General features: G+C 34.0%; 1 protein-coding gene and 1 pseudogene across 1 annotated transcript; both read left to right on the plus strand.

Moving 5' to 3' along the window:
* The first annotated feature begins 12,733 nt into the window (after window positions 1-12,733).
* Window positions 12,734-15,111, plus strand: LOC125602385 (serine/threonine protein phosphatase 2A 55 kDa regulatory subunit B alpha isoform-like). The gene is made up of 10 exons (XM_048774047.1): window positions 12,734-12,766; window positions 12,835-12,968; window positions 13,381-13,490; window positions 13,569-13,692; window positions 13,891-14,018; window positions 14,130-14,197; window positions 14,288-14,379; window positions 14,466-14,543; window positions 14,631-14,695; window positions 14,792-15,111. Exons 1-10 carry the CDS (start codon window positions 12,734-12,736, stop codon window positions 14,929-14,931), a joined length of 972 nt encoding a protein of 323 aa, XP_048630004.1. The 3' UTR covers window positions 14,932-15,111.
* Window positions 15,112-22,579: 7,468 nt separating this feature from the next.
* Window positions 22,580-23,187, plus strand: LOC125602387 (annotated as a pseudogene).
* The last annotated feature ends 1,277 nt before the right edge of the window (window positions 23,188-24,464 follow it).

Here is a 24,464-nt window from a genome sequence, read left to right on the forward strand (position 1 = left end):
TTCGATACGGCAAAATACTACGATTCTTACAGTGCGTCATGTCTTTTTCCAAATGTTAAGGTTAGGCAAAAAGTATAAAATATTTTAATCAAAATTTAACAAATATGAATCTTGTGCTGGATTATTTACCTTTCAAATAGTTTCTTACAAAACATGCAAAAGAAATGACTGGAGAATATTTCTGTATTTGTGTCTCTATTTGGGTCTCTTATAAGTTATAAGCCTAACTTATTAACTAGAAGTTTCGAAACAAATCAGATATTGTTGGTAAAGGATATACCGTCAATTTGATGGTCCACACCAAACAAATTCTAGAGGAACCATGCATGTGGGTTTGACCGAGTCATGTTTTTAAAGCAAAATTTTAATTTTCATCATAAAACTTATGAAGTCATTTCACAATCAAATCTGATGTGTTAGTATTCATGTTCTAGAACCCGGCCGCCTAGCCGAGTTAGCGGCCAAGAATCACTATCCGGTGAGTCACCGTGGCGAACTGAGGGTATGCATTCTAAAAATCATTTTTTTTAAAATTGCATTTTTTACTTATATAAACTTGTAAATCTAATAATCAATGTTACATCTATGAAGTTTTTATAAAACAATAAGAAAAATGAAAAAAAAATGATGTAAATCCCGTCAAAATCTATGACCATCGCATTTTTTTACAGTTGCATAAACCAATACCTATGGAGGAAGACAATATATACATGACGACTCTAGCCTCATTAAAAATAAAAAAAAATTAAAATTAAAATTCGCTTTCTTGGATTCAAACTGGGAGTGATTGCGTATGTGATATAGAATTTACCAGTCACCACGACATATTACTTGTATTTTGTTACAATTATTTATATATAACCTAAAACAAATCGCCAATTAATCTCCGAGTAATCTCCGATTAATTGATTCAGCACTAGGCCTTACACGACCGTACGCGTAACGCCTACGGAATTTCTGAACAGGGGTTAGTATTGCTTAGTACCACGACTTGTACAAAATGAATTATAACACTTCATCAGATTTGATTGTTCGGGCAGCTGGATGAATCAATTTCTTGTTAGTGTTGTGTGCATCTTTTCGCTTGTCTTCGGCTTCTCCTTTTTTGTATGGCTCGGTCAGTCCTTTCGCTTGGATTTTCAAGATTTGTATATCTATTTTGAATAGAATGACTAAAACATCGATTGCTTGTGATTTCATGCTTTTACCTTTTTGTCGTAGACCAAGTTTGTTTTACTATTGTTAATCAAGTTTAAAACTTAAACGGTTCATTTCTAAAATAATATTTATTTATTTATTAACAAAAAAAAAAAATCAAGACAGTGAAACATGTGAAACATGTAGTACATGTCCCTATGAAAGGATTTTGCTATCTTAGCTAATAAATAAGACGATACATTTTCAGAACGAGGAATAAAGATAATCCAGAAATAAATGAATCTACTCTTTTGTTTCATCAGCTCCTTTAACTCTGTGGAAAAATTAGGCCATGATCCTGGGTACTGAATCATGAAAACTAGATCCTTGCAATTGGTGCCAAAAGCCTGACATGTCGATAGCTGGAGCATGCACTCTATCACCCATGAGAGGGCGTCGAGCTCCGAGTGAAGGGGTGATATTCTTCGCTGTTGGTTTCGTGCTCCCAAAAGCTGAGTTATTTCCTTAGAAGTTATCCATGTCCATCCATAACCACTGAAGAGTGCATAATGTGTCGATGATCCATCTATCATGCATCTCTCAGAATTTGCTACATGTTCAAGATTTTATATAACTTCTGGTTCTTCCTCTTTGCGATTTGCTTCAACCAAGCATGACATTCTACCTCATCATGACGGACAGGTTCCAATGGGTCCATATCTATTCTTCTGAATAATTTATCATTTTTTTGCTTTCCAAATGTATCACATAATCCAAGGTATGGGTCTTTATCCATCTTGGGGTCTTCTATATCGTTTTCCGCCAAAAAAAAAACTATGTTTGTAAGTGGCTTGCACTGGAGAACCTCTCTGGTGCAAGTTAGAGTTTCTGCATGTGCCCATGTATGTAGAGTTGGGGGACATTCAAATATGGCATGTTTATAGTTTCATCATCTGCTCCACATCTGGGCAGTGGTTGTCGCTTCGCATATAACGATGTGTTTGGTTGCTTGTCACTGCTAATTGTCCCGAGATTGTTTGCCAAATAAAGTGTTTTAGCTTTGGTGGAGCTTGTACCCTCCAAGCAAAAGCTTGGAGTTTAGTAATATTCGGCTCTAACGTTTCTGGCCACCCAGTATTCTGGTCCCATTCTTAGTATAGCTACAATAATACTCCTTCTAATGATATCTTTGGCTTATGGCCAAAAATTGAATCAATGGTATATCCTCTGGATTGACATAGTTTTCAAGCATCTCTGAATCCCATCTTTTGAGGTTTATTCCGTACTGACATCATTGGGTGGACCACTAGTGCTATTGGTCTACCTAGTCTTGTTGGTATCGTTGGTAACCTAAGGTCTTCTCAACTCTAATCTCATTCTCGAAGTGTACCTTTTGTCTGATTCCCAACAAAACTAATGGTTTTGATGCCATAATACTCGTCCACCCATATGAGGGCCCATCAGCTGTGTTTAGCCGCAAAGGCGTGTTATATCTGAAGTATCTATACTATTAAAAGGAAGGATTCTTAAGAAATCTACATATGAAAGGTTGTTACATCTATTCATTAACTATTCATTATATTTTGGTCTTACCTTTATTTTCTCTAACAATCAAAACAATAAATACATGAATACTTTTTGGAAATATCGTTGCTTTGTTTATATATATTATATTTTTTGCCATTGTCATTTATTTATTCATCTAAAAATTATTAAATATATTTTTGGGTATAGTAATATCCGTGAAATATATATATATATCTCATTAATAATATGTAATGTGTAATATTCAAAGTATATTATTCAATTTATGTTCCTTAGTATGTAACATAATTTATTGACCGATTGAGCATATATTCATATTTAATTTTAATCAATTTTCGATCATGTTATTAAACTGTAAAATATTAGAATTTACATTTTATACGATTATAAAATTATTGGCCTTCTTAAGTTGTATTTATACTAAATTTTATACAATTATAATATTTTAGGTTATCAGTTTTGTAATAAATCAAATTTTATTAAATCTAAATTTTGTAAAAATAATATCAGTTGGTAGAACCTCTGATAGAATGCTACGTGAAGAACATATGCCAATCCAGATTATATTTGGCTATCGGGTTTATCAAGATCAGATAAAACACTGCTTATATCTTAATTTGTCTATAAACCATATGAACCCCTACAAAAAAGAGTTTTAAAAATAGAATAATTTTTCTCACTATTTAAATGTAGATGGACTGTTAGTCTTTAGCATTCAGTTTTGGTTTGATTATTTTGAGTTTTGGTTCTCGAAATTTAGGACAGTTATTTACAAAGTTTGATTTGGTTTGGTTTAGTTGGGTTGTTTTTTTTTTTTTTGGTTCATTATCAAAGTTGAGAATCGCTTAATATGCAAAAAAATAAATTGGGTCCAATTAAGTAATGGTTCGATAGTGGTTTTCCAAATAATTACAAATTATAGATAATTTGGATAATTTGGGATTATCAGTTTAAATATCATGTAATTTCGGTTGTTAGGATAAAAAATATTAGATAATTCGAATAATTTTAATAATTGAAAGAATTTTTTTGGAAATATGTTTTATATATAGTATTTTAAAATATTTATTTATTTAGAAATTAAATGTAATTATTATCAGTAACTATATAATTTGTATTTTAAAAATTCACTTACCCTTTGGCTCTCCCTTACTTATGAAATTCAGTTTATTTTAGTTTCAGGATTTTCAGTTTGGTACAGTTTAGTTCACGGTTCCAAATAAATGTAATCAATCTACACAATATATTATATACAATATTTTTTTATTTTTTTAATTTCAAAAACAAATCTGCGCTTTCCAAACGCGGATCAAAATCTAGTTTTCTCCTTAAAACTAGCAACTAAGCAATATGGGACTTGTACTAGTCGCCATAATTATTTGCCTAGTAAGGCAAGATTGAATTCATGGATCATCCTGAATCTTATATCTTCTCTTCTCTTGATTTGCATAGTTTTCCCATTTTACCCAATATTTCTTCCTTTAGGCAGATTTGAACTCCACCAAACTGTGCAATGGCACTAGCTAGATTTTCACATGTCTCTATGGGTAGTAGCAGAGTCGAAATTAGGTAAGTAGGTAGGGCCAAATGATAGACTTTATTAGCACTTCCTTTCCTCCCTTCGTTAGCCATCAACTTGTCCATCGATTAACCCGACTTTGCAACCTCTCTTTCAGGAAGCAATGTTTTTAAACTCGACCCGGACACTGAACCAGATGACTTATCGGGTTGTCGGATCACTGGGTCGACCGCAGGTGAACCGCGGGTTAACAAATGAATTAATTTTACAACATAATATATATCAGCTATGTAAATGAAAATATAGAAACTAAAGTTTAATATTTTCTAAATGTTTTTTTAAACATAAAATAATAGTTTGAATATATATATATTTTATGTTTAAACTTTAGAAAATACTTAAGTTTAGTTTTTATATTTATTTCATTTGACATACAAAATATCAAAAAATAGTTTAGACTATTTAAAATTTTCTCTAACGAGGTAAGAATTATGACATCTAAAAAAATCAAGACATAAAATTTATAAATATTTAAATGTCTAATGTGAATAATAAATTAAACTTCAAATACAAAAAAACTAAAAATAAAAGATCGTTGTAATATATTGTCAATAACGGAAATAAACTAACACCAAATCACATCAACTAATTTTGGTTCTCTCTACCATCGTTCACTCTCATTTTTTTCATATGGCATAGTGAAATATTCATCAAAATCTAAAAATCACAAATATAAAACTGAAAAGGGAAACATAACTTTTTTTTTTGTCAGCATATAATTTTTTTAATTGGAAATTTAGTGTATAGAACATAATCTAAAACATAATTAAAAACTAAAAGGAGAAGTAAAAGTTATTTATTGGTTCAAATGGTGGTTTCAATCGGTATTGGGTTCCGGTTTTTACGGGTTTTTGCGGGTTTCTAAATATTGTGTTTTTTACAAAACCCAAACCGAATTTTTTCTGGGTCACCGGGTTTACCGGTTCAACCGCGGGTCCGGGTCGGGTTTCAAAACACTGCAGGAAAGCAAACAACTTCCTTTTTAATCCACTAATGTCTTCAGAAATACCAAGATAGTCCCCATTCCCCCCTCATTTATAAATCTTGTTGATGTTTTGACAGCCTCCTTCACATTTCCAGGTATCTTCTTGCCAAAGAGTAATGATTATTTCTCATAGTTAACGCATTGTCCAGAAGTTTCCCATAAGTCTTAAGAACTTCCATGATTTCATCACATTCACGAGGCTCCGCCTTACAGAAGAACATGCTATCATCAGTGAAGAGAAGGTGTGATACTGGAGGGCTAACGCATGATACACGCATTCCCGTTATCGTACCATGATTCTCTGCGTGATTGAGAAGGCTAACGAACGTTTCCGTGCATAAGATAGATAAAGGATAGAAAGGAGACAAAGGATCTCCTTGACGAAATCCCCTTTGTGGGGTAATGTTCCCTCTAGGTTAACCGTTGAACATGACATGATATTTACCGACATGAGGCACCGCATTATCCATTCATATCTACCTTATGCACGGAAGCGTTCGTTACCGCATTCTATCCGATCATAGGCTTACTCATGTCTTCTTTTATAGCCATCCTCATATTTCTTCCGCCAGGATCTGTACGAAGAGCATGGAACATCTCATATGCTATCAGTACATTATCAGATATCCGTCTTCCAGCAACAAAGGTTGACTGTGTCTTAGATATCAGGTCTGGTAGGATTTTCTTTAATCTTTGGCATAATACTTTCAATATTATTTTGTAACAGACATTGCATAGACTAGTGGGTCGAAATTTTGACATTTCATTTGGCTTTTGTTTCTTAGGTATCAGACAAATATTGACATCATTGAGACCATCCGCCATAAATCCATTGAATAAAAATTCATTAACCATACGGGTTAAGTCATCTTTCACAATGTCCACATAATGTTTTATAGAATACGGCTGTGAAGCCATAAGGTCAAGGTGCCTTCTCTGGGTGCATTGCAAATAGGACCAGCTTTACCTGCCATTCTGATACATAAGATGTAAGATCCGCATTGTTGGTCAGAAATTGTTGTCGTAACATTGGCCAGAGCCTTCTCAATGAGCTCTGGATTGGAAGTTGTATATAGATCTCTAGGTTACTTGGTAGCGATGGCTACCAGTTTTTCTTCATCCTCCACTAGATTCCCATTAAAATCCAAAGACCCATAATCTTATTCATGGTTCTTCTCTGTTTTGTAATGGCGTGAAAGAACATTGTGTTCAAATCCCCTTCTCTGAGCCAAACTCTACTCTTTTGCTTCCAAAATTATCCTTCTGCTTTAAGGGCCGCTGTGAGTTCTTTAAGTGTTGCTCTTATTTCTTCTGTTGTGGCATCATCGTCAGAGTAGAAGTTGTCGAGCTTAGATTTGAGATCTTCTATTAGTTTTGCAGCATTTAAGTCTTTTTCTATTTTCCACTCTCTTAGAGCTCTCCTGCAACTGGGCATATGATCTATGATACTTGCATTAGGAGAGAGCTCAGGAAAATTCCAACCATCTATAAACATGTCTTATCTCTTCATTATCCAGACATTGCTTATCAAATTTGAATGTTTTCCTTTCCTTATTGGTTTGGATCAGATATCTGCTAGTATCGGACGGTGGTCTCATTCCCACATATGTAGTATTGCCCTTTTGAATGTGAGAATTTTTCATGCCAATCTTCGTTTCTAAGAGCACGATCAAAACAACATCGTACATATCCATTGGGGCGTTTTCTGGCCCATGACAATTGGTTCCTAGTGCATGAAAACTCAAGCATACCAAAATCTGAAATCATCTTATTGAACGAAAGAAATGATGTGTCAGATCTGTGTTTTCCTCTTCTTTCTCATGGTATCCTGTTATTTCATTAAAATCACCTATCATAAACAAAAGACCATCTCTAGTTGTGGCAGAACGCGTAAGACGTTCCCAAACTTGATCTCTTATTTCTAAAACAGAGTCCCCATAAATAAATATATTATAGACATTTATTTCATTAATGACTGCTTTTACATTATTCGAAATAAAACAACAACTTTAAAATCATCCATAAAAAAACAAAGGTAAACCAGGCCAAGTGGCTCAACGGTAAGCAATTTATTAAAATTTAAGCCAGACTAAATGTTTTGCAACAGCAGCTTCCTATCCTTCGTCTCAGTAAGAATAAGAGTCTTGGGCGATGCTTCTGACATCTCCGTGAAGTGTCGAACTGTGAGGTCATTTCTTATCCCTTGACAGTTCCAACTGAGTGTCTTCATTGATGAAGGTGGGGCAGATATTTGACATCCACCATACATTTATGTTGGCTACCAACACTTGTTGTAGCTTTCCTCGAACCAGATGACTTTAAGCCCTTCTACCATGAGCAACATTCCCACTTGTGTTGTTTTAGCATTAATTCGCGGCGAAGCTCGACACTGGTTTCCCATTGCAATGTTGGGACAAAGAGCATGTGATACTTCTTGTTACTGTTTTCTCAGCCGCATTCTCATCAGCCTCATCCTTGTCTGCGTTTTTTTGGTTTGCTTCAATCATAAGGATTAAGCTTCCTAGTATATTCTGAATGTTAGCTTCCATGTCCGGGGATTTAAAAGTTACAAGATCTTCTCCCAGCAAGTCATCTCCTCCATTATCATTAGCTCATTGCCAGTAGGCTCTTCCATGTCAGCATCAGCTGCGTCTCCTTCCTCATTATCGTTATCACACTCATTCATGGCAGCATTTAAAGCATTGTATGGAGGGATTAGGTCCTCTGTTGTGGCTTCTACATATGAGACAAGAGTTCGTGTGGATGAGTTTGACCTGAAGATTACATTTATATCAATAAGAGGCTGCTCAATAGCTGTTCTTGATTTGGTTCAATGGAACCAGGTATCGCTGACCGAGGCTTGTGGCCTCACCAGCCAGCTGAACCTGATGATGTATCCAGTTTGATGATTTATCTTCAAGGGTCTGAGCTGTTTCTCCTCCATACTCGCTCTTTACTAGCGTTTTGATATCTTCCTGCAGTATCCTGCTTACGAACATATGAGTACGGATTGTATCGAGAGTTTCTAGGATTGGTAGCTCGATTAACGCGGCTTGAATGAGAAGACTGTTTCACTCGAGAATAAGAGCTCGTTCCTTCTTTGTAAGACCTATAAGTGGTCTCATCTATCACTCGTGCGTTTCCAGTGGTTACTCTTTAGCCAGCATCTGTATGTTCGCCTCTACTAGCATTTGAAGGAACTCGATCAAACATTGTTTCTCGAGTTGTCATTTGGCTTATCACATTACTTTATGTCGTCAAGAAATCTTGAGCCTCATGTGACATAAGACCACATGTGGTACAATGCTTAAAAAACTTTTCATAGTGGAGCTTAATGGTAATATCCTCCTTATTTCTTGTTTGAAGTTTCCTTGAGAACTTGAAGGGCTTAGAAGAGTCCATCTAAACATTGATCTTTCCCTTTGCAGCATCAATCTTGCCCACTTTCCCAAGTCGATTACCAATAGATTCTAGATTTGATGAGTGCAGAGATGAAGTGGGATCCCTTGGAGGTGAATCCAAAACATCACTATTGACGGATAGTGTTCGTCTATCACCGGCTCCCAGCGTACCAAAACGAACATACAGAAGTTGTGATGGAAAGGGCCTTGGTTGAGAACAAAATTAAGATCTTCCTCATTATCAAATTGAATAGAAAACATACATTGCCCAAATCGTAAGCGGTAATCTTTTCTGATATAGCCCATTGTTCCGGCATAGCTACAATGAGTCTCTCCACATTTTTTTTAAATTTAAGATCTTGCTAATAAGAGACAAGTGGTATTCTCTTATGAGATGTTCATCGGCTTGATCCGGCAATTGTATCGGCTCATCATCATCTTCCTCGAGAAGGATACCTTTGCCCTTGCTTGATGCCATTGAATTGATTTCTACCGTACAAAGATAAGCTAGTTGATTTCCTTTAGATCGAGAACAGAGGACGTCGATAACAGGCTCCAAAGAACAGAGGGCGTCGAGGAAGCGTGAAAGTGAAGGAATCACCAATCAAATAAGGCCAAAGCATCATAGTTCAAAATTATTACTACATATTGACAATTTTCTTCACCTTTATCTCTCTCACAGTCTTACTTTTCATGTTATTGAAGCCAGCATCTATTGTTAAGTATTAACAGTGAATGGACAAGAGTACAAAAGATATGTGGTTATTTTCGGTAGTAATGCATAAGAGTGTCAAAGACAGAGCATAAGAGGGTGGAAGATTTTTGTGTTGTGGCATGTGACCATGTAATCGTGTATCCTTATATACTAGACAAATCCAAGCAGAATTAGTGTATCATGGTATAAATCCACAAGCTTTAGAACCGTTTTTCGGTGTATAACTCCATCCATACAAGAAATACACTATAAAGATGTTTTCGCACCAACAAGTTAGATTAAACATAACTGTAAACAAAATAGATAAAGATTCAAAATTTGCAAGAATTATGTATCTGCTAACTTCGAATTGATTCACCAAGAAAATTTCTACAATCCATACACTCGACATAGTAAATCACTCCTACGAGATTCATTTGAAACGTCATTCTTTTTCTTTGCATTGTTTTCTTTGTGCACTAAATCTTTTCTTCACATAAGCTTTCATAGCATCATAGTTCAAAATTATTACTAGATATTGACAATTTTGTTCACCTTTATTATCTTTCTCACAGTCTTTACATTTCATGTTATCTTGAAGCCGACATCTATAGTGTTAAGTGTTAACAGTGAATGGGCAAAAGTACGAAAGATATGTGCTTATTTTCGGTGGTAATGCATAAAAGTGTCAAAGACAGAGCATAAGAGAGTGGAAGATTTTTGTGTTGTGTCATGTGACCATGTAATCGTGTATCCTTATATACACGACAAATCCAAGCAGAATTAGTATATCATGGTATAAATCCACAAGCTTTAGAACTGTTTTTGGTGTATAACTCCATAATAAGAAATATACTACAAAGATGTTTTCGCACCAACAATTAGATTAAACATAAATGTAAACGAAATAGATAAAGATTCAAAATTTGCAAAAATTGTGTATCTGCTAGCTTAAACGAAATAGATAAAGATTCAAAATTTGCAAAAATTGTGTATCTGCTAGCTTCGAATTGATTCACCAAAGAAAATTTCTACCAATCCAAACACTCGACATTGTAAAGCACTCATAACGAGATTCATTGAAACATCATTCTTTTTCTTCGCATTTTTTTCTTTGTGCACTAAATCTTTTTCTTCACATAAGCTTTCTTTTTTCTCCTATGACGAATGATCCCTACACTCACCGAGGCTAGTCACAGTCTGTGATATGGATGATCAAAGTGGGGTAAAAGAAAAATAAGAAGTGTACTGACCAATCGAAAAATTCAACTTGTATTTCTTTTTTTGAGGAATTATCCAAAGGTCAATTTACATTTAAGCTAATCAATAGTATAATTTTTAGTGATGAAATAATATGGAAATTCTCACAAATATACAAATTAATTGTATTTTATCAAATCGACTTTAAACAAAAGTAATAATTTATGTTGAAAACAACAACAAAACAAAAAACGTACTATAATTTATAGTGTCCAGACAAGACATAAATCTCACATTGCAATTAGTGTCTTTATATACACACATCAACATATGTGGGAAAAAACACTGTCAATTCATGTGAAAATACTCAAATATTGTAGTTTTTACTGATATAAATGGATAAAAACAAATGTATTATCTGACTAACAAGAGATCTTTATCCCAAAGAAACTTTGAAAATGACTTTAAAAAAGGGGAAAAAATAATCTACATATCGACTAATTCTCAACACGTTATAAGACCATCTCCAATGTATTTTGCTATTTTCACTTCTAAAATAGAAGAACTCTATAATAGAGGTGAGATATGTTCCAATGTATTTCTCTATATAGCAATCTCCTCCAATTATAGAGTAAAAAATAGAAGAATGCTATTTCTTCCTCTATATAGAGGAAAATATAGAGATCTCTATTATAGAGGAAGAAATAGAGTTGGGTTGGAGCAATTTTACCTCTAAATGCTATTATAGAGGTGAAAAAAGCAATGGGTTGGAGATGCTCTAAGCGAATTGGGGGGGCAAAATAATAAAAATATAGATATATTTTCTTTCTTTTTATAATAATCGTCACATAGCCATTTGCAGGGGCGAAGCTAGGATTTATTACGACTGGGTGCAAAATAACAAATAAATGTAGTGTAGGGGGTATTGAACTCTGGTTCATTGGAAACTATGGGTGCATCATTGCCAAATTAGCCACTTGCCTTGTATTTGTACAAGTTGAAAAGTTAAAATATTTAAATAGACTGGGTGCACGTGCACCCTTAGTCATCAACCTAGCTTCGCCCCTGGCCATTTGTTACAGAGAAGGTAAAATACGGTAAGCTCCTACCATAAAAAGCTAATAAAACCAAAAAGATGATTAAATCACATTTAACTAAAAAATAAAAGAAAAATAAATACATTTTTCTTAATTAAGTCGAGAGAGAGAGAGAGAGAAGGGAGAGTGTTGTGTTGTGTTGTGATCTTATTTGTTTGTCGAAATCTGGGAATCATCTCAGACTCTCTCTCCTCCTCTTCCTTTCCTCGAACTCAATCGTATTGATTTCTAGCCGCCCCTGATCGTCGGAGAGAGGGATGAACGGTGACGATGAGGAGATCGTCGCAGCTTCGGTAGATCCATCTCTGCCTCTGGAATGGAGATTCTCTCAGGTCTTCGGTGAACGCAGCGCTGGTGAAGAAGTTCAAGAGGTTTAACTCATCCATCTAATCTCTCCAACTGAAATTAAGGCATCTTTGAGTCTTCTTACATTTTTATCAATGTTTTGTGACTGTTATGCTTCTTAATAGCTTATGACTTGTGACTAGATTACATTGTATTGTTTTCTTTATGTTATGTTATGTTGAAATCCTCAAAACTGGAAGCTTGTGTGTTCCTCCGCAGTTGATGTGATTTCAGCAATCGAGTTTGATCATTCCGGCGACCATCTTGCTACTGGGGACCGTGGAGGACGTGTTGTTCTTTCGAGAGGAGCCATGTCAGAAACGTAACGTCCCCACTTTTTCTTTGCCTTTGCAAATGATTTCTCAAAATGGGAATATGATATATATGTTGTTGCATGCTATTATCAACTACAGAGCAGTGGAGGAGCTAGAAGGGATCTTGAAGACACTGATCACCCACTGAGGCATCCTGAGTTTCGTTATAAAACAGAGTTTCAGAGTCATGACCCTGAGGTATTATCATTTCATTACTCTCTTCTCCTAATACGTTGTGTGCTATACCTTTATTTGCTGTCTTTTGATATGTGATCCTTGTCTACCAGTTTGATTTCTCAAGAGTTTGGAGATAGAGGAGAAGATAAACAAAATTAGATGGTGTCAAACAGCCAATGGCGCCCTTTTCTCCTTTCCACAAACGATAAAACCATCAAGTATTGGAAGGTGAGAATATCATTTACTTCTCGATACCTTAATGGCACTGACATTGTTTGTTGGGTTGCTTACTGTATCTAAATGGGTGCTAAGTCGTGAATGTTGTAAAGAATTTTTTTTACTCATGTGAGTGTTTAACAGGTTCAAGACAAGAAGATCAAGAAAGTTTGTGAAGTAAATTCAGATCCTTCAAAAACTGGAGCGGTCGCAAGCTCTGGCAATCCAACCGCGTGCCTTGGGAACGGAGGAGTACCTGAAGCCATCTCATCGCTGCGGTTCCCACTGGTAAATAATTCATTCTATATATGTTGAACATTCATTGCATCTGAGAGTCGAATTGAATGATGAAATTTGCTCGAATTTACACTTCATTGATGCTAGACTTGTGCTTCTTAGCTCTAATCTCCCGTGCTCTTCTGTTTTGGAATTGATTCTCAAGTCATGCAATAGTTCAATTTTGCATATACAGGTAAACTAGCCATGAGTCGAGCCCTGTGGCTAGATGTCGAAGAGTCTATTCTCATGCTCATGACTATCACATCAATTCCATCTCAAATAATAGGTAGTTTATTCATATTCACCCCATTTTGAATTCCACTTGATTTATTAGTATGAGATCCATACTTTCATTGTCAATGTTTGGCGCTCCTAACAGTTTTTTTCTTTCTATTTAAATCAGTGACGGAGAACATTTATTTCGGCTGATGATTTGCGAATAAATCTTTGGAATCTGGAGATTAGCAATCAAAGTTTCAATATTGTTGATGTTAAGCCTGAGAAAATGGAAGATCTATCTGGTAAAGCCCTGGTTTACTTCTCTTTCTGTCCAATAAGCAATAGGGTATGCTAACTAATACCGCATTTGGTTCTTGCAGAGGTTATCACATCAGCAGAGTTTCATCCTACACATTGCAATATGTTAGCTTATAGCAGTTCCAAAGGCTCAATTCGCCTGATTGATCTGCGCCAATCAGCTTTATGTGACTCACATTCCAAATTGTAAGTCTTGAGACTTGCAATCATCCAATATATAATATAACTTGAAAGGACAATCTAACTTGTAGAATCTAATAACTTGTCTACTTCATCAAAGTTTGCTAATTATTTTTCGCACCTTTCTTTGGAAAAGAAACATACAACATACCAACACAAGATAAGGTGTCTAGCAGCAAAGGCTAACATTGCTTGTTTCTGCAGGTTTGAGGAACCAGAGGCAGCAGGTCCTAAGTCGTTCTTCACTGAGATAATTGCTTCAGTGTCAGACATCAAATTTGCAAAAGAAGGAAGATATCTCCTTAGCCGTGACTACATGACACTCAAGGTCCGTACACTTTCATTGGCATTAGATATGACTATGCCCGTAAAGCTATCAGTGGCTGGTTTCTAATTCTTCTCGTAAGATAAACTGAACTTATAGTTATGTTTTTCTTTGTCAGTTATGGACATCAACATGGATTCAGGTCCGGTGTCAACTTTCCAGGTTCATGAGTATCTGAAACCGAAGGTAAGTTCCCTATGCTTTTGAGAGATAGCTGCTTTTTACGAGCTGGTGCATAGCTGATTGATACTCCATTTCCCCTTTGCCCATTTACAGCTCTGTGATTTATATGAAAATGATTCTATCTTTGACAAGTTCGAGTGTTGTATAAGTGGCAATGGATTGCGAGCAGCTACAGGTTCTTACAGGTATGCCCCCGAAAGCAGAGCATGTTTTTTACTATTAGCATTATCATGTATACTCATATTCCTTCCGTTCACATTGCTCTATCCAGCAATATGTTCCGTGTGTTTAGTGTTTCCCCGGGAAGTACTGAGTCTGCAACCTTAGAAGCAAGCAGAAATCCTATGAGGTAAACTTGATAAAAGCTATTAAGAATTAGTGTAGTCGATCATATCTTCCTTACTTTTTTTTTTTTTTTTTTGTGGTTTTATCATAGGAGACATGTCCCAGTTCCCTCGAGGCCATCCAGACTAGGCAGTATAGCGCGTGTTGTAGGTAGAGGTCAGTCTCTTCTCTCTCTCTCTCTCCCTTTCTCATTTAAGCTTATATATACCTTTTAAGATCAAATTAGTAAATACACTGAAACGGTGAAAGCAGGATCAGAGAGTGCAGGAGGAGTCGATGGGAGTAGCAATGCTCTTGATTACAAAACAAAGTTGCTGCATCTTGCTTGGCATCCAAATGAGAACTCTATTGCTTGTGCCGCTGGAAATAGCTTGTACATGTACTATGCTTAACCACATTACTCAGCCAAAAAAAAAGGCGTATTTTCTCTGCTCTAGACTCTGTTTTCCTTTCTTCCTTCTGGTGATTAATGGGAATTGCTATATACATCATCATCATCAGTGATCATATAAGCTCTTTAATCATCATGCTGGACTTGTGCTCCTGGAAACTACTTTACAGCCAAGAGAACGAAAGAGGTGAAATCCGATTGAAAGAAATCGTGATTTTAGTAAAAGCTAATGTCATATGACTTTTGGATTGGATATACGATTAGATTATTTTACAATCTTTTCTGTCTGTGTAATCATTGTTTTATTGATTCTTTTTCTTAGACTTGTTTCTCCTTTGTTGACTTATTAAAATACATTTCATTTACCTATATTATTTTCTTATTTATTTGTTTTGACTTTTTTAATATATAAAAAACAAAGCATGCAACCCTCCATAATAGGAATGGTTCATGCAAGTATTTGAAAATGGACAATTTGGATATTAAAAAGGTATTATTTGCAATATTCTAATTAAACTGACTGGACGCTAAATTCAAATAACGATTTCAAAACAAGCATTTAGATATCATTTTCACTAATTTTAAACTGAACAATATTTGGTTATCCAGTCCTTTTGCACGTTGAGATAAATTAAATTATTCCAAATGATTAAGTATTATAAATTAAATATATGGGGCAAAACGAGTATAGATTTTTATTTTTGTTAAATGTATAAATAAAAAAGCTTTTTTAATATATTTTATTGGTTGATCCGGCCTGCCCAAAAAAAAAAAAACTTAAGATTGACTATCACATTACTGTCTGATCCGAATTTTGAATGTTTTTCGACTAATGTTAGAAGATAACTGAACACCTGTTACTAAACTACCAGGTAAACTGCTTAGGCTAAATGTCCAAGCTCAGACTTCCCACATAAATGTGACTTTGTTTCAAGGGAGACTCGAACCTCAGAAAGAGTGTTGTAGCACATTCTCAGGTCTCATCTACACTTGACCACACTCATGTGAGCATAAATGAAAAAAGTTTGTTACACACTGACATTGTGTTAATAAATTGCTTGACCTAAGAGGATGATTTTATAGCAAAAAGATTTTTATTTACTTTTAAATGAAAACATATTCAATCGATATTTATCAACATTTCAGCATTGTACCATGCGATATAAGCAATAGTGATAAATAGCTTGAGTCCGACAAAGTCCATATGAATCAGATACCAAATCTCGTATAGTAAGTAGCACGAGGGATGCATTTTTCGACCGAGCGAGCCAGAAATCGTAGCCGTAGATGTGATGTCAAGATCGGGATACAAACGGTCATGGATGACGGCAGCTTAACGTGACGACAAAGATTGTCAAACTGGTTTCGACACTTGTGCGGCTTTGGTTCAGTGTATCACGATAGAAAGTGACGATGGTGATTCAATGTTCCATGTAGGGTTTCAAGTCTAATGATGCCTTTTTTTTTATATTTTAGTTTCATGATCAAAACTCCAAGTAAAATAAAAACTGGCTTGTTAAGCTCGCAATCTGTTTTTTGGTCGGTTAATTCTGAGGCCATAGTGGGGTCAAGACTCAAGAGCATCATATCGTCTGTGTTTTCTTAACGTCTAGAGCATAATATCGTCCGAGTTTGTGTGTCCTCGTTGATTATAAATTCAAATTGTTTTATACTGCTATTTAAAAAATCAAGTAAACAAAAATAAATATGGTTTAATAAATTTTAAGAGAAAAATGATCAAAATGACAAGCAAGTAAACAAACTCTACAAGATTAGTTAAGTCAACAAGTCTATGACAAAGTTTCAACGCGTGAAGTGATGTCAATGAAAGGCATTGGAGGAAAATTCTAAGAAAGTTGACTAATTCCTACTTTTTAATTGTTTTTTTTTGTCAAAATAAAATAAATCATTGATATTTAACCACTACTCTTAACTCAAAAGTCAAAAAAAAGTTTAATTTTGTGTGCGCAAATTTTAAATTTTAATGATTTAGCATTGAACATACATAATTTAATGTCTCACCCTATAATGATTTTCATTTTAAAAAAGTAGTGCATTTTGTTAGAAGTTCATTACAAGTTAATGAAATTTCAGAAACAATGTCTTTTTGTTGGTTTTTTCAAGTTTATGTCCAACTTTTTGCCAACGATTTATAGAAAGCATTATTTTTCGTTGAAAGTTGGAGGCTAATGATTTCACATAAATTTAGTTTTGGTTTTTTTTTTCAGAGTTGGATATCCTATTATAGAAGACATTATTTTTCTAAATTTTCAGTGTGAGATTTTGATTGCATGAACAATAAATTTAAAGCCAAATACTAACTTACTAGGTAATACCCGCGCAAGGCGCGGGATGTGATTATTAGTTTCGTTATTTTTAATAAAAAAGACAATAAATCTGTTAATCTGGATATTGGTTAGGTTTTACGTTTTTTTGTTTTTAATCTTCTAAAATATAACTATTATTTTAAATTAATATTCATTTAGTTTATTCGGTTAAAACATTTGATTTTTTGGTTTTTCGGATAAAACCTAAAATTAATATTATATGTTTATTTTCATATTATGAAGTTTAAATAGTTGTCATGTCGAACCAATAGTTTCATATTATAGTTTTTAAACAGATAATAGTTTAAGAAAAAGAAAAGAAAATCATTAAGACAAATCATTTCACTACAATTTGGTCGGTAGTGAAAGAAACATTAAGAAAAATATTTCAACTTTCAAAAAAATTAGATACTTCAGCTGTGGTGAATACTTAGTTATAAGATGCTCACATCAAGGTGCACATGTATGTTTATGTAAAAAGTATATAAAAATAGTTGAAAAATATATAAAGATATTGTTAATTAATATTAAATGACATTTTTGTTCAGAATAATACATGAAAGATAAAATAAAAATTTATTTAAAATAAAAAAGACCTTGACATTAGTCATTTTTTCATCAAAAGAAAATAAAATTATATTCGTAAATAGGGGTGGACACATATCAAGTATCTGGATATTTGGAAGCATTCTTGTCAATTCGATCTTTAGCCACCTAGATATTCGGTGACTCCGATATCCGAAATGTTTTAGAATTTTAAAGAATATCCGATTTGATTCGTAAATAAAATAAAATTTTAAAAATAATTTAATAATAACATTTTATTACAAAAATAAAACATTATATAACCTTTTAATTCTAGTACCTAATATAATAAATTTATATTGTAAAACTGATATAAAGTTAAATATATATAATTCTTTTCATATATGTATATATATGCATATAACATATCGAATTAGATATATGTTCCTAAAAATATTGGTATTAGTGATTTGCTTCTTTTTTGACATTGTATTTTAGTATTTGATTTTTTTCGTAAAGTTTCAAATATCAAGATTTTTTGGTTCAAATCAAAACGGATAACAAATCGAATCAAAATTTATGAATATTTTGCTCAATTTTATCTGTAAAAATAAAAATAATATATATATAGTTTGGCTTTTGATTCGTTATCTATTTTTATTCGAACCGAAAAATCCAGAGTTTTATTAGAACTATGTATGTGAGTTTTATATAAAAAAAAATCACAAAGTACATAGTGTGAACACATTTATGACTATAGTGTGAACGCGTTAACATATTTATTATCAAATCATTGTGAGGCTGCCACGTGTCTATTATAATGTGAATGCATTTATTACAATGCTTCTCTTTAATATATAAGGGATTTAAATTTCCAGTGTGAACTTTAATTGTATCCACATCAAACTTTCTTTTCCAAGCCACCACACAAATCATTAGCCTCCAATCTTCAACGAAATTCAGCACACATCTTATATCTCCGTAGTTATCAACAAGATTCATCACCTAACTCTTGTTACACTATTATAATTTATTCACTTAACCTTAATATCACCATTAGAACATAACCTAATCCTTACAACAACATTAAGAATTATCTAATTAATCTTTGTATCACATTAGGGAAATAATTTCTACGCAAGTCTCTTGCACCTCAATCGTAAGGTTATCTTGAGAATGTTCCTCCCAAATTTTAAACTTTTTGTTGTTCTCTATCACATATCTCTTCTTCTCACCGATGATTTGATTGTCATCCTTGAACTTTTTATATATTGTCATCATCTTAACTTTTAATACCAATTATTAGATTTTTTAAAAGTTTATATTCAACTATTTCGCGAACGGTTAGTATGGTATTTTTCACTTTAAACTTAAGAGGTAAATTCAAATGAATTTGGTTTTGAATTCTTTCTTAAAAGATCGTGTACTAATCATAATTTGGTTTTGGATATCTTTATATATAAAAAAATGTTTGGTTCTCTCCTGTGCTGCCACCTAGGATCCAGGTCAGAAAGTCATTCACCTGCTGCAGACACGTGGATCTCTTAAAAAAATACAATCGAAGAGTTTAGTTAGTCGGTAAGTGTATGGGCCTTTGACATCATGTTTAAAGGTGGCCCAGAAAAATCTATATCAACAACGTCCAAATTTGTCTAACTAATCCACCGACTGTTTCCTACTATATATTTACGTGAAGACATCCTTAACATCAAAGATTCTCTTTTTTTTTTCTTTTTTTTTTTTTTTTGCAGTTTTGGTTTCTTCAATCATATGCGACAGATTCTCAACCTGGAGATAGTGGTTTCAACGTTTAAAGCAAAAACAATAGTTCTTCGGCGGCGTAATTTTAGGTTTAGTTTTCCAGATTTCAGTTTAAAATTACCTCAGTGGAAACCTGTTCTTCATATATTATGAATCTTCAATCGTGTTTTTAATGTTTTCTGATTTTATATATTATCCTTATGTCATTGTGTTCTGAGAAGACCTAAGAGCGTAAACAAATTTTTCATATCGATTCTTCTTATGCCAGATTAAATATACAACGACCTTTTGAATTCTCCATCGCCAATCAAGAATCGTTTCTCAATAATGACTAAACTTTATTTCGTTGCAAGTTTAACAGTCAGTTAATAACTACACGAAGGGATGAGGGAAATAAAAAGTAGTGGATCTCAAGGATTTATGATGGTAAGAATGGTCAATTGACTAACTAAAGAGGCTTTATTAAGCTCATATCATATGTAGTGTATGATTTTTCGTCACCATGATGGTAGTATTTAAAATATTCAACTATTTCCACAAGTCAACCATCATCGATTTTCTGGAATATAGAGTGTCATTTCCGGGCTTGCATAGCTTAAGCAACTCTATTTCAAGCAATGATCAGGCAAGCGATGTTGTTCTGGATGTTATCTGCACATAATTTTTTCTTATTTATTCATGTATTGATTAGTACACTCTATTGTGGAAGCTAAAAAGGGATTTGAGCTTTGGTAAGCAGGACAATTGATGCTCACCTCTGTTTCTACAAATAGGCACGACGCATCTTTCTTTCTGTAAAAAAAATTTAAGAAGCACACCCAACACAAAAACTTCCACTAAATTGAGCCAATGATTTTGGCTTTACAAGGAACTCCTTCTCTCTCGGCGAACTCATCTACCACATCAAATGGAGCCTTCTATCTTATGATACAAACTCTTTGTATCATGAGTTTTCTGTCTATGTATTTGGTCCTTTCTTAACTGAGCGATAGCATACTAAATGTGTTTGATTGATGTCGTCTTTTGCAGGAGTTGGCAGAAGAACACCAAAAGGATGTGAAAATCATAAGATGGTGTCACGTAACGAAAGGATGCAACAATACCAAAGCAAATTGATCGAATATGAACACAAGTGGTTCTCCAACTGGCATGAAAATACCTTTTGTACTGAGACTTAAATTGCATGTTAATTTTGAACTCAAGTGGTTTTCCAAATAAATTAAAAATTTTATGTTAATTTAACCTCCGAGTTAATACTTACAGTACTAAAAACATTCCAAAAAAGTTCAAAATCGTCTACCTATCATACCACCACTAAAAACTCACTATTAATTTTGCACGGCCACATACGAAAACCAAAAAGAATTGTCGTCGTATTAACCCAAACAACATTTAAAAGACAGAATATAAGGACCAGTTCACGGACTCAAGCTTCCTATTTTAAAAGGGCCAAACACTAAAATTGAGATATAAAAAGTAAATTATTTATATGTTAATATGTAATAAATCACTGACATTAACTAAATGTGATCTTTTAATAATTAATAAAAAAAATTTAACTGAGAATGATATAATAACTCAATCATGGTAATATCCTAGAATCAAAAGTCAAACAAAACTTATTTATAAATTAACTGACCAATAACTTAAATTAATAAAATTATATCTCATACGCACAAATGAACCTAAACACACAAATTACAAAATTATATAAAAAATAATAACATAGATCACAAATAAAGTAAATCCCGCCCGTAGGGCGGGCCGACCTAGTCTTATTATATATTAGAAATTATTTGTCTAAACTTCCAATGTGTGATTTTGATTACATTCACAATATTTTTTATTGTAATTTTAGTTATAATTAGCTCACTATAAAAAAAAAAAGTAAAAACAAATTTGATTGTCTTCTAATAATATTAGGTTGATTGTTTGTAGTTTTTAAAATGGTTTTTGGTTTTTGTTTCTGAAAAACTTTATTTGCCAATCAAAATTTTGCTAAAAATGATTTCTAAAAACTAGGGAAACTAGTTTTTCAAATAACTACCTAATTCTACACAAAAGCCAAAATCTGTATTTTTTTAGTTTTCAGCCAGTTTTTTCTACGAAGATTTTTTTTTTTATGCATTTTTATTTATCATTTTCTTTTAATTGGTCTTTTTTATTTATTTTTTTGTAACTGGTCTTTCTTTTCATATTTGGCTCATTCCCACTATCATCCGTTTTCACCATCACATCACAATACATTTTTTGTCCTTTATTAATATAAAATGGGTAAGTGTTTATACATACAACTTTCGAGTATTTATATATATTTTACGATAGTTTTATTTTGTATTTATATATTTTTTAAATAAGTTTTTAAAATAAATTTATGTGTATTTTAATGACAGTGTTTTTATATTTTATTATTTTCAGAATAAATATTTTACTATCCATAATATTTTTATTTATTAATTTAAAAATAAAAACTTAAACTAAAATCTAAAACAACCATTTATGTTTTTCAAAAAACCAAAATCTACTGCAAATCAAAAACCAAAAATCAAAATCTAAAATCTAAAAACAAAAACCAAATCCAAAACCAAAAACTAGAATCTAAAAACTAGGAAAACAATCATCACCAATATCTGTCAAATTAACAAAACCATGATTTCAAAGTTAGAAATAGCTATTCGCGTACTTGCAGAATAGGAAAAATAGCTTAAGACAATAAGAAATTTAGTCTTGAATTTTGATCAGCACAAACCCAATGTCAAATTAAAAAAAATCATCACAAACTCTTTAATTTCAGTTTGTGAAGTTGGTACTTTGTTTGAATATAATCTAGTAAACGACAAAAAATAAGTGTTGAAATTCTGTGATTCCATTCAAATAATTCTCTCTCTCTCTGTCACACACACACACACACTATAAACCCACAAATATCTCCACTCTTTATCTCTCTTATTCATAACCTGCAATTTGCTACCATCAAAAAATATTCATCTTTCTCTTTAAAAAACCTTTGAAGACATAAGATTTCATTCATTTCTTCTATTTTTCAAGAAAGACGTCATTTTGAACCAAAGGAACCAAACAAAAAAAGATGCAGGACCTGACGTCAGCTGCAGCGTATTACCACCACCAATCGATGCTAATGATGGCGGCTAAGCAGCAGCAGCAGCCGGAGTTACCGGAGCAACAGCAGCTAAAGTGCCCTCGCTGCGACTCACCCAACACCAAATTCTGTTACTACAACAACTACAACCTGTCTCAGCCACGTCATTATTGCAAAAACTGTCGTCGTTACTGGACCAAAGGCGGTTCCCTCCGCAACATCCCCGTCGGCGGCGGATCTCGTAAGAACACTAAACGGTCACTTCTTCTTCTTCTCCGTCGAGCAGCAATCTGAAGGACAAAACCGTCGCTGTTCCCGACCAGAAACCTAACTCTGAGGAGGAGTCCCAAACGAAACTAGTGGAAGAAGAGAAGATGACGGGTCAAGAAATGGATCCGACCCGGATGTTATACGGGTTACCGGTTGGAGATCCGAGATTCACTTCGCTGTTGGGTGCGGATGTCGGGATTAGTTATGAAACCGGGTCGAATTGGTATCCGGGTATACATTTGGTTTGGGTCCGGGTATCCCGAGGGATGATTGATGACGTGCGTGAAGAGTAATAGTGGAGAAGAACTGATGAAAGAACGTCAAGGGTAATGTAGTAAATTCCATATGGATATCTGTTTTCTTTTTTTTTTTTTTGATCAAAAGATATCTGTTCATCAATATATAACACAACAAAGGATGTCGGTTCATTCAGTGATATATCTTTTATCACTTTTTAGTCAGTATTTTTTATTTATCTTTTCACAATCAGCTCTACTGCATGCTATATTTTTTTTCCCATCAACATATTTTATTAAACATAAGTAGGATCATACAACACCAACATAATAAGATTCTCCGTGGTTAGCTAAACCGGCAGAAGACAGAGATATCTTCGGACACTAGAACCCCTGCGGGGTAGCAAACAAGAACGAAGCAAACTACACTCTTAACACAAGCAACTAAACTTCCAACCCTCCAAAAAAGTCTAACAACAACAGCAGGGATGACTAGCTTTTAGAGAATCTATGGCAGCTGTTTAACGTGAATGCCCTCGGCCAGACCACCGCTAAACCACAACGAAGAAACATCTCAAGAACCAAGTAACAAGGTTTCATAAACCAGAAGTTAGAATCAATCACAGATTCAGACGAGAACTTTCAAAAGCGGCTGGGTCTTCATCAACCCTTGAAAGCCTAGGAATGAAGCCACAAAACAACAATCTCCACGAGATTTGAACAGACAGCTAGCGGCGAGGCCCACCTGATCCGGAAGACGAGCACAGGCCAAGAACGGCATAAGAGTGGACTAGATGGAAGCCACAGCAGACTCCACACAGACAGCCTACACCTACAAAGAAGAGACCATCCCAGAGGCGAAGAAGAAACGCAACATCAACTGGGCAAAATAGATCTAGAATGAGGTTCGAAAACAAAAGCCTTTGTAGTTAAACTACACCGTAAATCGATAGATCCGTTACTTTTGTAGCAAAAACCCCAACCAAATCAAAAAGCTCAAGTTGATTTGAAGTGAGCGAGTCTCTCCCCAAACAGAGGTAAAATTACACACCGACAAACCAAAGTCATGGCTACACAAACTACAACCTAAAGGAGACAAAGCAAACTAGACCCGGCCGTGGTGCTATCGAAGCCGCCACGCGCAGGTCAATCGGAGTTACAAAGCCGCCGCGAGAGTTGGAGAAAGGTGTAAAGATTACTTAAAGAAGACAAGAGTGATTAAAGGTTGAAGCTTTTGTTTCATTCATTCTGCTTAACGGCCTTGTTACATGGGTGTTTCTTATTTATACATAAACCATGACTATCCTACTACAGA

Source organism: Brassica napus, unplaced genomic scaffold (assembly GCF_020379485.1).
Source record: "Brassica napus cultivar Da-Ae unplaced genomic scaffold, Da-Ae ScsIHWf_2830;HRSCAF=3610, whole genome shotgun sequence".
In the NCBI taxonomy this organism is placed as follows: Eukaryota; Viridiplantae; Streptophyta; class Magnoliopsida; order Brassicales; family Brassicaceae; genus Brassica; species Brassica napus.